The 17,344-nt window shown below is 40.3% G+C and overlaps 1 protein-coding gene across 1 annotated transcript; it reads right to left on the bottom strand.

Annotated features, from left to right (window-relative positions):
• Positions 1-5,229: 5,229 nt before the first annotated feature.
• LOC121961358 (protein mono-ADP-ribosyltransferase PARP12) lies at positions 5,230-17,112 on the bottom strand. Its single transcript, XM_042511311.2, has 12 exons — positions 16,712-17,112; positions 15,617-15,752; positions 14,591-15,362; positions 14,425-14,475; positions 13,687-13,813; positions 13,418-13,583; positions 11,013-11,133; positions 10,836-10,932; positions 10,664-10,727; positions 9,448-9,578; positions 9,091-9,242; positions 5,230-7,982 (listed from the first exon to the last, which is right to left on the bottom strand). The coding sequence occupies exons 1-12, from the start codon at positions 17,077-17,079 to the stop codon at positions 7,372-7,374; spliced, it is 2,796 nt and encodes a 931-aa protein (XP_042367245.2). The 5' UTR covers positions 17,080-17,112; the 3' UTR covers positions 5,230-7,371.
• Between the last annotated feature and the right edge of the window lie 232 nt (positions 17,113-17,344).

Raw genomic sequence — 17,344 nt, 5'->3', positions numbered from 1 at the left:
GCTTTTAACCGATGTCACCACATATAGGGCAAAACCACTACATCCTGCAATGATGGCGTTGTTTCTTCTACATGCTTGTTAGGGAAGCATCCAGATGCATTAGCATTTTCACTGCAAAAGACATGTTCAGATGCATCCCAGACCACTTAGACCAGTTATTTGAGTGACTGGATCTAATGCATCTTGATGCTTGTTTACACTTGGATTAGCGCTTTCCACTCATGATGAGATTACCAGAGATGCATGTTAATACCAGGTATAAACAGGCTCATTATGTACAGATTTGGTGCAGTTGGAGAATGCAACACATATGGTGCTATTCTGCTGCCGGATTTCTGATATGTCAGTTTTGTGCTAATAAGTTGGTATAAAACCACTGTGGCATAAAATGGCTATTTAGTGACCAGCTGGTGGATCGAGACACTAAAGAACCAGGTATCTTTCTCATTAGTTGTTCGAGACCAAAACAGGCGACATTCGTCAAGTGACCAGAAATACAACTTTAAATGATTGCTAATGTTGCAACCTGTCTGCTGCTGTGTAAAAAGGCAACTGTTTGCTAAAATGTTTGCTATGAAAAACAACATATTGAAGAGTTATGAGCGGCAGAACAGAGAGGGAAATGAGCACATGATACATATGTGATATGCTATAAGATAGGTAGGTTTCTTTTGACAGTGTGCCTTTGTTTTCTGTATTGATGTGTTTGTTCTGTGATGTGTGTGTGTGTGTGTGTGTGTGTAACACATTTGTTAATTTAGATTGATATGCTCTTGTTTTATCTCAATTCCTGTTTGATTAAATGGAGGTGTGTATGGTGAATATGTACAGTACATGTGTATGTAGGTGTATATATGTATGTATATGTATTTATGTATGACCTAAAATACTTATGTTTGTTTGCAGAAAATGTCCGGTGGCTATTATGATGTTCTTTTCTTGTTTCTGTGTTATTTTGTTGTCTTATTGTATTTGCCAATAAAGATCCAACTAACTAAGCTATGACAAACATCAACGTCGCCCCCAGCAACCCTTCACCAGAGTGTCCCACAACTCAATTCATGCTGTTTTAAGGTGCTGTCTGTCCTTTTACACGACCAACTAGTACAAAACATTTGATGTTCAAAACATTACTGGAAAGTTAATGACGGAGATATCTGTCAGGCTGATATCAGCAGGGGTAAATATTTCATGACGGCACTCAGGAACAGAAGAACATGTCGACCCACAGCTGTCACTGATGTAACGGAGTGTAATAACAACATCATTAATCTCGTTTAACCCACACAGCAGCCATGACGCCACTGAGTATCTCCTGTCTGTTTGTTCTGGAGTTTGCCGCCTAAGAAGATTGTTCTCTGTGTGGTCAGAGGCCCATTTCTTTATATTGAAGGATGAAATGTATAGTCTGTCTTGTGGGTAATTTTTTTAAAAAAAGTTTGATATCAAACCAATCGTATGTAATAATATCTTAATGATAATGAGAACATCCAGAGTCTAATTATGACTCCGCAGTTTGCAGCCAACACATTACACAACGCGGTCATAAAACTGGATTAAGAAAACTTTTTTAATTAATTCATGGATAACTGTGTGAATGTGTACAAATCCTGGGATTGCGTTTTATGATTACACTTTAATGAGAAGCTGTGGTCCAGCTTCCAGCCTTTTGGAGGCACACAGCGCATTCACAGATGCTGCAACAGCAACTCATTAATTCCATGTTTAATGTTACTCTGCAGTGTAATCTTTCAGCAACATTAAGTTGTATATTTAAAGGCAAATACATGAATCTGAGCCCAAATCTGAAGGTATGTTTCATCCTCGAGCATAACTTATTCCTCGCCATGAATTTATTTACTGCCCCCGCTCTCTCTTGAATCAGTGAAACAGATGTTGACAAGAACAGAGAAACATGCTGCGCCCCAAAGTGCAGCACAAATGTTTTCATCCAATTGTGGCAAGACACATCTGCATACAGCAGCTGCACAAAAATAGAAGATGAGGGTACAGCCTTGGAGGATTGGTAGTCTCTTTTTCACAGTTTTGTTGTTCACGTTACTTAAACACCACATTATGTCCTTTCCTTTGTCTCGGAACTCAGTAGAGAGTATTTTACTTAAACAGTACATTGCTAAATATTCAAAAGAAAGAAAAAAACGCAAAAATTCACTCTGCGTTTGGTGTGAACACGCCTTTAGTCCCATTCGTGGCACTGCCAGCACCCAGATGCTCACTGGATCGACGGATTGTCAATTGGGAATCGACTGTTTCATGTCATTGATGCCAACAAATCGGTCAATTTGATGAAGTGGTAAGATTATAAGGTCTGGACAATAAACTGTATATAAACATTTTACCCCCGCTTCCCCCCGCCATGCCTAAGTGAGGCTAAAATACAATTTAATAACTCAAAACTGAAAACCGAAGTTATCCTAAAATCAAACACTTGAACACACTCAGGGTGATGAAAACTACCTTCATTGTCAGAAACCGTCTTTGGGAAAAATGTATTTAGCGTTTACTTTGAGTTTTTTGTTTGGCCTATGTCCTATTCACTAACACGGAGGGGCGGACTTTATGACCTTTATTGCAGGCAGACACCAGGGGGCGACTGAGATTCAAAAGTTACACTCTGGAGGAGCCGTCATGTTGTCCATATTTATATACAGTCCATGGTCTGAACTCTGGCAAGAAAATCTAATGTCAATCCATCAAAGATATTCAAGTCTGGACTAAAGTGGTGGACTCACAGACCAACTTATTATTACCATTATCAACCCCCTGGGCTAAAAATACATTTCAAAAGAAGAAAAAAGCTCGCAAAAAAGACATTTACAAACCCCACATCCTTAGCAAGACACACAGATGGTATGTTATCGAACATCTGACTCCAGATTTGTGCCATAAAGTAATCCAGCAAATCTTTCTCCTTTAGCCCTTTTCAAAATGTATGCACCATACACCTTTATGTTTGGCTGATTAACAGGTGCGTTATTGATCCACTGAGGCTGCATGGTAAATCTGCTAGTCGCAGCTGTTATCGAAATCACCACAAACATTTCAGAAACTCGACAAAAAACTTCCCCTGCTATCAGCCAAACAAAGATCTGACTCACTTCTGCTCACCCTGCTGCTGTAGCATTCTTCCATCAGCTGGAACAAAACGACCATGACTCAGCAGAAACATAAACACCTCAAACACCAGGGGTGCACGCAAACAAAGGGAGTCATATTTAATTCATAAGCTCTTGTAGTGCAGGAAAACCAGATTTTCCGATACGCCGAGGCCTGGAAGCTGCTCGCAGTTGGCTCTGGAGGATCTGCTCTGTCTACCAACAAACGACAGACAGGCCAAGACACAGACAGGAAGTAGCTTCTTAGGCTGGGTAATGTCAGTGGATATTTACTGTCACTGGGTGGGCTGTTGCATCCTGCAGGGCACAGCTGCATTTCCCACAGGACAGCTCCATTAATGGGCAGCAAACGCATAATGAAGCACGGTTGGCGGAGAAATGGATGCAGTGGTAGTGACAGCCGAATCCGTTTTCACCCTGGGAATTGTCTCTTTGTAATCTACTGTACCGTCAGAGCTGTTTGTCTTTTCTACAAAAAAAATAAAAATAAAAGGATGTATGTTTTCAACCAAAGGGGAATAATGTTCTCCATTAGTGCTCTTATTACACTTAAAGGGACAGTTTGGCCCAAAATCAAAAATACATGCTTTTTTTTTTTTAATTCATCAAACTAGTCTATTTTGGTGTGAGTGGCCAAGTGTTAAGATATCATTCGTAGAGATGTCTGCTTTCTCTCCAACAGAATGAAACTAGACAGCCTGTTCTCATTCAAATACTGACACTTTGTCACAGCCCTCGGCGGCAACGCAGAGAGCTTCCTTGAGCATATTATTGTGATGCACAGCTGAAACACATTGTATATAGTTGTTAATGCTGTAAAAAGGTCATGATTATTTTGGCTTAAAATAAGTACATTTATCATGTAATGTAACATGACATATAAATAAGTGTGCGCTGACAGTGATTTCACACAGGATATTAAAATGTGATCCTCTGGATAAAAGCCCAGTTTTGTTTCACCCATTCATCTGGACTTTCTCACTCTATATACTACATCAGCTGCTCTGAGTGTCACGTATTGCCCTAATAGGTTTATATTGGAGTTGGTAGAAAGCCAACTCCGATATAACTCTCTAGCATCGCTATTAAACACTGAGGAGCATGACAAAGCATTGCTATTAGACGCCCTGAGAATGAGAACGGGCAAAACGTGGCACTTGGTTTGTGGTGCTCAAAACACCAAAAAACTACATCAAACTTAAACACGGATCTGTACAGTATCTGTGTTATAGTACGCCTCACAAATGTTTTGACAAATAAATACTAATGCTGCTGATGGAAACATTTTAAAACCCGATTCGAGCTGGTTTCATAAATTGTTCTCAGTTTCTATAATACTGTGTCTTTTCAAAACAAAATTGTTTTTGATTGAACAAACTTACGTAATAAGGGGGAATCGTAAGCACTCGTGGATATTTGGAGCTTGGTGTTGGAGGACTTTTCCCAAAGGACCCATGCTATAAATGTTTAAAGGGCCAGTTCACCTCAGAATCAAAATTACATATTTTTTCCTCTTACCTGTAGTGTTATTTATCAATCAAAATTGTAGAGAGAAGGCAGACATCTGTAATTAATTACAGATTAATTAATTTGTCAAAATGCCACCGAGGTGTAATATAACTCAGATACTGTACAAGTTAGTATTCAGCTTCATTGAAAAGTGATGCTTTTCTAGCATGTGGAGTGATTCAGTGAAAAAGTCAGGGTGCACAACTGAAGTGAAATCTCATCTTAACATGCAAACATATTCACATTCACACTGCAGCCTGTCAGGAAACACAACAGGAGGTGGGTCTTTGTGTGTGTGTGTGTGTGTGTGTGTGTGTGTGTGTGTGTGTGTGTGTGTGTGTGTGTGTGTGTTTTAAGGGGAGGGGGGTGATTTGCAGGCCTAATGTCTAATGTCACAGGAAGCAGCAGCAGCCATATTGATCATTTTTCATGCCCTGCCTCATTTTACTAAGAGGCTCAGCCCGACTGCCGGTGGCATTTTCAATTCACTTATGAGACAAACGGAGAAAGAACAGTAACTCCAACAGTACCAGACAAGGTTTTGTAATGCAAATTTGAAAATTAAACAATGTGACGGTGAACATTTAACATGAATTTAACATTTATTTAGTGATTTAGTGCCCCAAAATCAACACTGTTCAAAAACAGTACAACGCTCAGAAGAACAACAATTTTCAGTTGCAGCGGAATCATAAAGTTGGGCAAATAAAACACACAAATCAATTTTAACACATCTTAAACATGCTGTTAAACAGCTTGCATACACACTACAAAACCTAATTTACCCTTCGTGAAGTTATTAGTTTAATGGCTTATTTTAAGGGATTTTGTCGCCCTCTACTGATTGGGGAGCTTTGCAGCAGCATCTCAAACTGCACTTGTAGTTAAATGTGACGCAGTGAATGGGAGAATATGAATACTTCAATAGAAATGTGATATATACAATTGTTTAAAATTAATTTCACATTTTTATGTTAACATATGCCATAAAGTGTGCTTCCTTCCACCTGTTGTTATGCGCATGAAAAAACCTGAGTGAGAACGCCGGGAAGAAGTCAAAATGCTGCAAAAAAGTTTGAATGAATGGTTGAGGTGGAAAAGTCGATGTATTGATAAAAGCAAAACATGCAACAAAAACAGACTACAAAATAATGTTGATATCATGCATGCGTTAAGCTTCCCCTCGACGACTTTATGATAATCTTGATGAAGCGCTCCTCATTTTTGCATAACAGCAATGGATGGAAATGTGTATTTTCACTTGCATTTACTTCTGCACATTTTCTGGGAATAAAATTTTGTTACATTTGGATGGCTGCTGTGAATCTGGTAGCTTTTTTATTAATCTATTTCCTGTTCACTGTAGTTTTTTATACTTCAGTCAGTCAGTCAGTCATTTTCTGTAACCGCTTGTCCTCGTAAGGGTTGCAGGGGGGCTGGAGCCAATCCCAGCTGTCATTGGGCGGAAGGCAGGGTACACCCTGGACAGTTCGCCAGATCCATCGCAGGGCCAGTTTTTTATACTTCAACGTTTTTTTATTTGTGTGATTTTAGTGTTATTTTGTCTTCCACATAAATCGGCACTACAACTAAAAAGCCAGCAAGTCATTTCACTCTTCATTTTACACATTAAAGCTGGGATAGGCTGTTTAAATTTGGCGTCATTGAGCATTATGTTTAGTAATCTAAGAAAATACTATATTTCCGCACCTCCACTTGGCTCTGTTTTCAGGCTTTAGAATATCTTGCCTGTGACCAGAGATTTTGACCAATCACAGGCCATTTCAAAGAGAGAGCGTTCCTATTAGCGGTTGTAAAAATGCAGATGCGCGTGCATGTCCTCTATGTGAAAGTTTGATTCAATAGCAGTTAATCCTGCAGAGAAAGTTGCTACTCCAGCATTGGCAACAAATGGCAACACTGCAAAGCAACCCTATAAAAGGAAGACAGACTATCGAGAAAAAAAAAGAAAAAAAGAGTCTAATAGAGTCTGACAAATAACATAAATTGTGTCAATATTGGCGACGTGTTTCAGAAAATGTTGCAAATAGTTTAGCCTTCTGCTAACAGGAGGTTCACTGCTGCAGCTTTAAGGTTATTTTTATGTTGCTAACATCAGCTAGCGCCTCAAATCACAGTGCATCCTCCACCTCACTCCCCGCCGCTACAGACCACCTGGGAGGAGAGGGAGCAGCAGCTCTGGAGATGAACCCCCACCTGAATCCAGCCAGCACAAACCCCAGCTCTGTGAGCAGGATAGCCCAAACTCCCTACTGGATCAGCAAACTTTCTGTTGCTGCTGTTTACACGTTAGACTCAGCCAAACGTTACGCCCTGTGCTAGCTCAATCCGAGTCACTACAGCCTCCGATCAAAGACCCGTCTTCCTGAGCTGTAGTCCGCTCTCCTCCCAGCTTAGCAGTCCACGGCGGTAAGGGGCAAAGTGGAGGAACGGTGGGGTGGCTAGCAACTGATTCTTATCTCATAGGTGGTCTGATAAACAGAGAGAGAGGGGCTATAAGGGGCTGAATGAATGAACTGTGTGCAACTCTACAATGAAATAACTTTAAATAAACCAGCTTGGGAAACGCTGCGTTACTGTATGAAGCTCGCGCTTGTGCCCGTGGTTGTCTAGTGGGAGGGGCTTAGGATAGAGATGGGGGAACTGCAGGAGGGAACTGCTGTATTTCCGTTAAAAAACACCTGCAGTCACCTCACCTTTGTCTCTAAGCAATGACACAAGTATCAGCATTTTTCTTTGGTGTCGGGCTTGATGGAAGAGATGTTGGAGGGGATGGTGTAACTCTTCTGCTGGGTTGGTAATGGTAAGAGGCCGTGCTGGAGTTAAAAAGAGATGAGCTGGGTTGGGAGGAGGGTGTGTTACGTTGGTAAAGAAACGTGCTAGACTGGTACGAGGCTGTGCGGGGCTGAGCCAATGTGCTGTGTTGAGCAACTGATACGCTCGGTTTGGGAGCAAGTCTCGGTGTCGGTACTGGTTTGGGTGCCGGAACTGGTTTGGGTGCCGGAACTGGTGTGCGTGTTGGTGTGGACGTGGCACCATATAGATCCGTGACCGAGTGCTTGGTCTTGTACTGCAGCAGGTACTCGGGGTAGATCTGTTGCTTCTCAAACACAACATAGATAGATGGATTTATAATGTCGTCTACGCAGCTGTCAAATAACTTTATGTTCCCTCCGTCCTTGCCGGGGGGTCGTCGGTAGTCGGAGGATCCTCTGGTGTAGTCTCCCACCAGCACCCGTGAGATGAACATGGATTTGACAGCGGAGTCACCAGTGTAGCTGTGGGAGTATTTTGCATCCCGAGCAAAATAACTACCTGGGTTTGGACGGAGAGATGTCTGGATTATTGTAATGTCAATATACTGTTTATGGAAAGATTTTAGGGGCTGCAATTATTTTCATTCTCCATTAATCTGCAAGTTATTTTCTTGGATAAACAATTACATATTTTTTTGTTCTTCAAATGGTGAATGAATGAAAATGGCAAATGAAATGGCAAATTTCATACACATTTCAGAAAAAAAAAATTCAGAAAATTATAAGCATAATTTCCCAGCACCCAAGGTGTCCAACCAACACAAAAATTGCAAATGTTTTGCATTTTTTCTTTGTAACTGACTTACATTGATCTTCTGTCAATCAACTTATTTAGTTTATTTTGTTCTGGTAAAGGTTTTGAGTAGCTTCTGGAGACAGTGGAGACGGAATTGAAAACTTAAACATCTTGCTTTGATATTAATAAGTTGATGTTCAATTTAAATAAAACCAAATTCATTATATCTGATTATCGAAAAATTAATAATCCAGCCCAAATTATGACGCTGAAAAAGAGAATTTTTGAGAATACATTTTTGGGAGATGTAAGAGATCACAAACTATGCTGGAAACCACACCTATATCACATAATGACAAAAATGTCACTTTTTCATTATTACATGAAACAAAACACATCTTCAATTCAAATTCCAAACATATATTGCATCATTCTTTTATTTTTCCATACATTACCCACAGTGTGGAGGTCTGGGGTAATAAAAACATTCACAAATCTAATTTGCATGCTACAGAAGAGACCTTTAATTTTTGTAGACTGAACTGATTATCATGAACCAGCCAGCTAAATATTTATATGCTCACATGCTCTAAAATGTAGAGATTTGGTGGATTATAAAACTGTGCAATTAATATATAAAGTAAAAAACAAGATGCTTCGTGACGGTGTCCAGAAGTCGTTCAAAATGAGAGTCAGTATGAACTAAGTGGAACTTGTATATTTACAAAAACAAAGATTATAACAAGTGCAAAACAAAGATTTATTGCAGACAAATTAATTAATATGTGGAATAGTTTTGAAAAGGAAAGGATTTTAACAAATATTAAAAAATAAGATGACGAAAAAATATATTAATATTTCTTTCACTCACCTTGGCCATAAACAGTCCCGTTTAATCCACAGACTCTCCAGTCAAAGTTGGTGGCGCAGATGGCCTCAACGTATTTAGAGTCAGTGCCATGAAAAAGTTTTTTTTCTCTCGGAAAGTGCCCATTGTTGACATCCTTCATCTGATTTTTCTTCCTTCATTCATGAAAAAAAAAAAATCAGTCATATCTATCACTACGTAACTTTTGCTGAACAGCAGCCACTGTGGCAATTACAAGATAATGGTAAATACTTATATGTGGCACAACAGTAGAGCAAGAAAAGAAGGCGATATTCAACACGCAACCCCACAGATGGATAATAGGTGTCCGGACAAAACACATGAAAATCATATACGTACAACTGAAAGGACTCCCAAAGAGCTTTGTTCTGAATCCTCTCAATTTTGACGATGTCAAAGCTGCTCATAGTTTTACAGAAAAGAGCATTAATCTCCTTAAACTCATCTGAGGATGGCTGGAGGGAGACTCGCTGGAAAACACACAAAGAGAACATGCAACATGAGTTCATGCTGTATGCAGTAATGATAGAACAAAGTAAAAATAAACTAAAAATATTTTCAAGGCTCTAGTCATAATTGAACTTAGTGGACTTTTTTTTTCCTTTTTCTGTGAAATAACCAAGTAAACTAATTAAATGTCTGTTAGAGACTGCTCTCAAATCCACTTTGTGTAGCATTGTCAAAAAAGTACAGAACACTATAAAGAATAATATAATCACAATTGTACTTCAAATTTGTGTTACTGCTAAACTTTAACATTCCCAGTCACAACAAATCAATCACAATTCCTACAGCAACTTTATAGGAAAACTAGTTCACTAAAAATGAACAACCAACCACTTTAAGTGGTGTAGCAGCTTAAATTGAACATGAAATAAATCATTCTTTTTTTACTGGAGTATCAGCATTACAATAAGTAATTAACAATAATTTCTGACACCTGCATGACAGTAGGCATAAACAAATAATCAGGCGGGGCACAAGTTCAAAATAAGTGATTCTCGATCAATTAAAAAAATGCGTTGATCGGGCCTCATACCATTTCTTCTGACCGGGACATCCCTAAAGAAAGTACTGCAATATCATGAATTGGATGCAGTATTATGAAATGGGTGTCTGTGGCAAAAAATGCTGTAAAACCAAGTAAACAAATCATCTTTCTTATAATGTCTGCCTGAATATACCTGTATTCACCCTATGTCTGCTCCGTTTTAGTGACTGTCTCTTTCTGTACCCTTTAAAAAATAATAAAAAATTCTTCACCATCATTGGAGCCGTGGAGTGACTGACGGCACTGCAGCGGCAGATTCTACCCTTATTTATTAGAGTTGTGACATCACAACTTCATGAAAGTCCTAACAGTCTGTTTGAAGACACTGCTCCTATTTAGACTGTGATCATTCCCCTGTGGATTTAGTGTTCTGATACTTTCACATTATTTATGTAGGACCTACACCTGCTTTAGGAGAAAAAGTACAAAACGTGACTTTTTACAATAAAGGACCATAAAGTTACAATGGCCGTGCAGTTTGAAGGTGTGGTGTGTTCACAGTACCGCGTATCCTGTCTGAGGAAGCTGTGACTTGTCCCAGTGGTCGGGCATAGTGGACATAGGCCTCCTGTGGTCAGAAGGCAAAATAGGATTCATTTTGAGGTTGTTTGCATAAAATGTTTCATAAAAGACTGAAAAAATAAGTGGGACCAACAGTATATTTGGGATGTCGTACCTCACTTTCTTTGTTCTGACATCCTCCGCAGAGACAAACCGCGGCCGTCTTTTCACAAGCCTCTTTGTGCCGTAATTCTTGTTTGATTGTATCATGTCTGAGGAAAAGAAATAAAATATATATTTTAATACCGTGCAAACTGTAAATACAGAGATCCACTGTGTAATATGTGTTTACCTTGGAAACTGAGTGAGTATGTCTGTGAACCAGCGGAGAACTCCACAACGTCTTTGTTATTGTCCAGAAACCTCCGCTCCAGTTTAGAGCTGTCCATGTCTGCTGCTTTGTGTCCACCAGCCTGCAACACAGGACAGATAAGTCTGTTTTTACCCACAATATAAAACTGGAATCATAGATGACCAGCTAGGAGCCAAAAAAAGACTACTGCAAACAGAAACTAAAATAAATTTAAATGCATATGTTTGAAAATAAATACATTTAATTGTCAGTAAAGTTAATGTTAACTGCAAACACAGCTGACTTCAGCGCAGAGGTTAGGGAAACGCAAGTGAAATAAACAGTGCCACATTTTGGGAAGTACATCTATTTGCTTTCCTTGCTAACTAGAGGAGGAAAACACTTTTGTGTCTAACATATACTGTAGTATAAGTAAGCGAATCATTCACTGACTGCATCAGCACACTGCAGCGATACCACCGTACTGGAGGGGGCAAGTCTTTCCTGTGAACAAATGCAAGTAATCAGAGGAGCAGCATTTTTTCGGGTAAAGCGCTACTCTGCATTTCTCAACTGATGTCAATAAGTCACGAGACATTCTACGAGACAAATGAGGTCACAACCACCATGACCTTTTACCTATGACCCCAAAATCTAATTTCAAAAATTAAAATCATTTCTGAGTCCAAGTGGACATTTGTGCCAAATTTAAAGAAGGCGTTCATGAGGTATTGTGTTTATGAGAGCAAGACGGACGGCAAAAAGATTCATCTTCGGTTAGTTAGAATCTCAATGGTTAGGCTATAATCACTGCTGGATGCTCAAGAGAGGAGCCCAAATTGAGAATGATCTGTTGCAATTTAAGAAACTTAAAATTCAGTGATAAAATAGGTCTATTGTTGTATACAGTTCAATCTCTTCAATAATGAGCATTTCTAACATATTTTAGCCCCTTTTATGTCTCATATCATCACAGAATTTGAACTTAGAGTACTGAATTCAATTTTAAATCAACTGGGCAAATGTACCAAATTTAAAAATGTTCCTTCATATTCAGAACTTTAATTAACTTGAGTAAAACGCAACGAAAAATTTAAATGTGCAGGATTAGATTTTCATCAGATTTTGGTGGAGAACCGAGATTTTTGCCAAACAATTTTTTTGTATTCATAATTTTATTCCTATGCTTGTTCAAATGCTCTTGAAAACTTTAAAATCTGTAATTTTGTATAATGTGCTTTTTGGAACAAAAGACGAACTGTCAGGACGGTCTCAGCTTTGAAGGGTTTGAGAGTTGACCTGCTATATCTGCGTGAGCTAAAGCAAAGGCCTTTAAAATTTCATTTTGTAATTCAACAGTCCAATATGAGCATGACAAACTCAAATTTATGCAATCTGGCTACAATCTCTGCTGCTGCTCATCTCTTTCCTCGGGGATGCTGCCACACAGTCTCAGCTGTGTGCTCAGGCAGTGTGGCATCATCTCTGCCTCCTTTGATTTTTTCGAGTGTGTGTGTGGATGTGGATTTATAATAAATAAGATTAAAACTTAAATGATGTGCATGGGTAGCAGCTTAAGCTAGGGAAAAAAGAAATGTCTACTGTAAACAAAAAACAGATAAAAGAGAGTATGAAGTGTTGCAGGGTTATGTAAACACATGTAGTCGTCAGTTCAGTGCAGGTTTAGTAGACCACGAGTGGGAAGGATGAAGTGGGAAGTTGAGTCCTGGCGGGACTGGAGTTTTTAAATTTAAGTCCCTTTAAAAGGCTGAATCCGTGACCGCTCCACTGTGCCCCTTCTACCACGACTGTTACAGAGCACATAGACAACATTCAGTGTAGCTCAGATCGCTGAAGGACTGCATTAGAGGCCTAATATCACATCATAAATTCCACTTCAGAGAAAGATAGGACCTTCTTATCATTAACATTTTTGGAGTGAGTTTGGAGTGATTTTGCTGCAGTGAGACACTACAGCAGCATGTAGGGGTTGTGTTACGCCTGCAAAATGTCACTGGCATCGAGGTAAAAAGGCCATTTTTAGCCCAAATCAGATCCACTAGCTTTGCTTGCCGAGGCATGTTGTCAGTGTGCATATCTTCAATGAGACTGTTGGCCGCTGCTGCTATAATTTCATGCTGCTTCACAGTTTGCTCAGTCACACTGTTATCTATGTGGAACTGTTTGCACTGTCTGTATGACGTGGCGTTACTGGAGAGTTATGGCTTCAACCTTTGATCAGCCTAATAATTGTCAGATAATACGTATAATGACATCCCTGTTTCAGAGTACTTCCAAAATAGCTGAAAGCTGATGAGCAGCTTCAGTGGAATATGGGAAAACTTCCCTCATTTCTGCTTTTTTATCACCACTGAATGTAACTCAAAATAACTCCAGTTACTCACAGCTGAAGCGTACATGTTCCACTTTCCGAACTCATCCTCCCAGTACCAAACCCACTCGGTGGTGTGGATGAAGTCTGGCTCCAGCAAAGAGTTTATGGTAGAGAGTCGTCGTACTTTGTCCGATCCACGAGTCATTGTGTCAAAACACACAGGTGGGCTGCTGCTACTAAAGACAGCAAAGTAGATATCAATGAGTTTGTATCATGCACACTTTCCGGTTTGTTTTTTCACTTAAGTTAAGTGTCTTTTTAACATAAAGAAAGTAGTACCTGTATGTGTTTGTAGGGTCACAGTAGTCTTTCTCAATCTTCTCATTATCAGACAAGGCGGTCCACTGATCATTCTGCCAAACCTCCCATCGGTACGGCATCTTGTCGTGAGCTTTGAAACATTGATCTGAGAACACATTGACCATAAAAACAAATATAAATACGATTAGTGAATAAACGCACAAACTAAATGGACGGTCACTTTGTGTAAAACTGTGTGGGCAAACTGCCCAACAGTTTGAGAACAAAGTTTTTCAACACATAATTGCAAAGAATTTAGGGATTTTTTCCATCTATAATCCATAACATCATCAAAAGACTTGCTGTATTGAAAATCCAACATAATTGTAAAAAGAATATTAATAGATGAGCTTCGGAACAAAAATACGACAGCAGAGACTCTGGACTGTCGAGCAAATGAGGTCGACTATCAAGCAAGAATAGGGAAGAATTTCACTTTCAAAACAAATGAGCGTCCTCACTTCCAAACGCTTGAGTGCTGTTAAAGAAACACATACGGAAACATGCCAGCCCAACAGGTTGCAGGCATTAAATTCAGAATTACTGTAATTTTACAGGAAAAACAATTATGTCTATCAGACTGAACATCAAATATCTTGTCTTTGTCCTGGTCAGAAAGAATCTGTAAATTGTTGGGTTCTGGTTTTTTTTTTTTTTTATACGTTTTACACGGTCCCAACTTTTTTTGGAATTGAGTTTACATCATTGATTACTCACCCTCATGTCTACAGTGTCCTTTGATGAAGTACATGCATATCTCAGTTTTATCTAAAGGAAACAAAAAAGTAAACTTTACACAAGTGTTTTTTTTGTGTGTTTTTTACATTTTACAATTATTTCAGATGACATCTTAATGAAAGCTTTTGCAGTTGGCGTAGTTTACCTCTGACAGGCCTCTGCCTTTGTCTTCTGTTTGGTCCATCCTCTCTGCTTGCAGCGTCGTTGGCAGCACCAAGGACATCACTGGAACGGGTGCGTGGCAGCTGGTTTCCCCTGTTGCCCCAGAGTCCTCCCCTCCCTCTGACATCTGCTGAAGTTTTATTTTGTTTTCTGTCCTGACCAGCGTCGCTGCTCGCGTCACTGTCGTTGGCAGCGGCAGAGATGTCCCTGGTGGAAAAGTTGAATTGCTCCTCTTCGTTCATTCCATCTTCGCTGTACAGATCTAAGCCATCAATGTCAACAAGGATGTCATTAGTGGAGCTGGGTCGTCGCTGCTCTTGATAGTGGCTCTGGTTTCCTCTGCCCCTGTTGCCTCTGGAGCCCCTGTTGCCCCTGTTGCCCCTGTTGCCTCTGTTGCCTCTGTTGCCTCTGTTGCCCCTGAAACCGCCTCTCCCTCTCCCTCTCTGCCACGACCTTTGTTGACCATCGTCGCTGCTTGCATCAGAGTTTGGTTGACGGTTGCCCAAATTGCCCTGTCTGTCATGGTACTTCAAAGCCAATATGTTTGCATAAACAGACTTCAAGGAGAGAAAGAGGTCATCGGTCACGCCTCTATTGCACAGGATCTTGTTCGGCTGTGGAGCAGTAAAATCATGATTCTTGGAGCAGCTGCAGTCACGGTTCAGGTACTTCTCACATATATGCAGTCTCTCACAATCAAAACCTCTCTTACACAGGCCAAACTCCCCATCACCGTTGTTGTAGTCGTGACATATCTGGTACAGGGAGAAAAGATGGTTACAACCAAGCAAAGCAGAAAGCAAGGGAAAGAGAAAAACAAACAGGGAAATGCTATTGTGATATTGAAAACATTTAAGATGATAAATACAGATGTTTACCAACTAAATCTGAGTGTGGATGAAGTCGACGGGAGCTCTTACGAACTCATATTTTCAGGACCTGCGTTCCCTCTCATACACTGAGGGAATAGTTTTTCAGCTCTGATACTCTGTGTCAAAGTCAAACTTACGTCAGGTAGGATAAACCTGTCGCTCTGCAGCAGCAGCGTGCACAGCTCCGTCCTGCTCAGACTCTCCAGCCCGTGGACGCTCAGGATCCCTAAATTGTGCTGAGAGTCCAGCGCATGAGAGAATCTGCATCCTGTCCTGTCATCAAAGAACACAACATGCATCGTACAGTGAGTTTGACTTTAAATATACAGTTGCTTAGTAAAAAAAAGAAAGTGCTTTTAAGGACATTTCTAGGATTTCAGAACGTTTTCTGAGATTTTAGTACATTAAGGGCTTAGTTAGGACTTCTGTCGGGGGTGCTTCCACTGGCACTTTTTTGATAAACAAGCTCTATTCTACTGCTGTTTTATGCACTCTGGCACAGTATGTATACTATTGTAATATTAAAGTACAAAAACAACTCCCAATGTGAATCACTTTACTTTTATTGTGAATCAGAAAATGGCTGGGGGGCATCCGACACCCTATGGGGGGCCAAATTTGACCCGTAGGTGGCAAGTTGAGTATCACTGGCAAACTGCATAAGAAGGCACAACACTGAGCTTGTTGATCAAAAAGCTTTGGAAAAAAAACATTAAACAGTTCAGCATATGCGTCTTAAGAATAATATCTCTTACTGGCCCCTCCCCCTCAAAGCAGCCTAAAACCAGGCCTGCCCCAGCCACCGTGATCCCTGATAAATACTGTACAGTCCCTAGGTGAGCTGAATTAGCCTGTAAAGCTACACGGCGTCTATGTTTGCCAGAAAACAATTTATGTACCAAATTTGGGAAAAAGATCAAAGTTTATGTTAAAATTAATGGATTTCTGCCAAAACGAAATGAAGACAAACTTGCGAGACAACCGTCCCTGAACGCAGCACGTGTGTCAAGGCCTTTAAATGCAACCATCGACCATCATATTTAACTACAAAGCCAAAACAAACCTGCGACGGTGTCATTTTCACTGAATAGCATTAATTTCGCATTAAATGACGATGATCTGAATACTTCCCCTATACATCTTCCTGTAAAAACAACTGGGACAGGCTATCTGTCCTGCCCAGCACTCACATGACTCACCTCCGGCCTCATACTTCCAGCAAACATATTTACCTCGTCTGAGTGAACGGACAGGATCCGGTGAAGAGGAACTTCTTGCACAGGTGCAGGCCGCTGCAGGATCCCGCACACTCTCTGTCTTTGCACAGCCTCAGTCTGGTCCTGGCCACCACCTTGGGCTGGCCGTAGGGACAACACAAAGCAAACTTCTCTCGGTTATTTATGATCTCATTAATTGAATCGCCTGATCCCAGATTAAACATCAAAAAATCAGTGTTAACTGCTCCTTGATTTGCGCAGATAAACTTCAATATTTCCGACTCCATCATTGGGACGCTCTTCTTGTGTTTCCGTCCAACAAAACAACACCGCGACTGCTGTGTGTCTGCTGGGTTCAGTGAAGTAGGAAACTCCGGTATCATTTCAGATGATTAGAAACCGAAACCTAACTATTTTTAGCAGGAGGACATGCTGTAACGCTGCTCTCCTCCGCTTGGGGGCGTCACCGCGCCGTATGACATCATGCAGTCCTGTATTTCGGGAAGCCAAAGGAGATTGCCCTTAAATATGATGTGGACCGAGGTCATGACTTCATCTTAAATCTTCTCAGTTTATATGTTAAAGTTTTCATCCATAAATGCAAACAGACTGAAAGGAAACCCAATATCCATCACTTCAATCATGGTC

Source organism: Plectropomus leopardus, chromosome 22 (genome assembly GCF_026936395.1).
Source record: "Plectropomus leopardus strain MGB_pleo_1.0 chromosome 22, ASM2693639v1, whole genome shotgun sequence".
Taxonomy (NCBI): Eukaryota; Metazoa; Chordata; class Actinopteri; order Perciformes; family Serranidae; genus Plectropomus; species Plectropomus leopardus.
The sequence above is the reverse complement of the archived record's forward strand: the minus strand, read 5'-3'. Positions and strand labels throughout refer to the sequence as shown.

Bases quoted from the DNA above. Each gene is read 5' to 3' on its own strand.
- LOC121961358 (XM_042511311.2), bottom strand. From the start codon at position 17,079: ATGATACCGGAGTTTCCTACTTCACTGAACCCAGCAGACACACAGCAG. The intron at 13,584-13,686 runs GTACTACTTTCT...TGCTGTCTTTAG, and splicing joins GACCCTACAAACACATACAG to TAGCAGCAGCCCACCTGTGT. The intron at 11,134-13,417 runs GTGAGTAACTGG...CCTGTGTTGCAG, and splicing joins GGAACATGTACGCTTCAGCT to GCTGGTGGACACAAAGCAGC.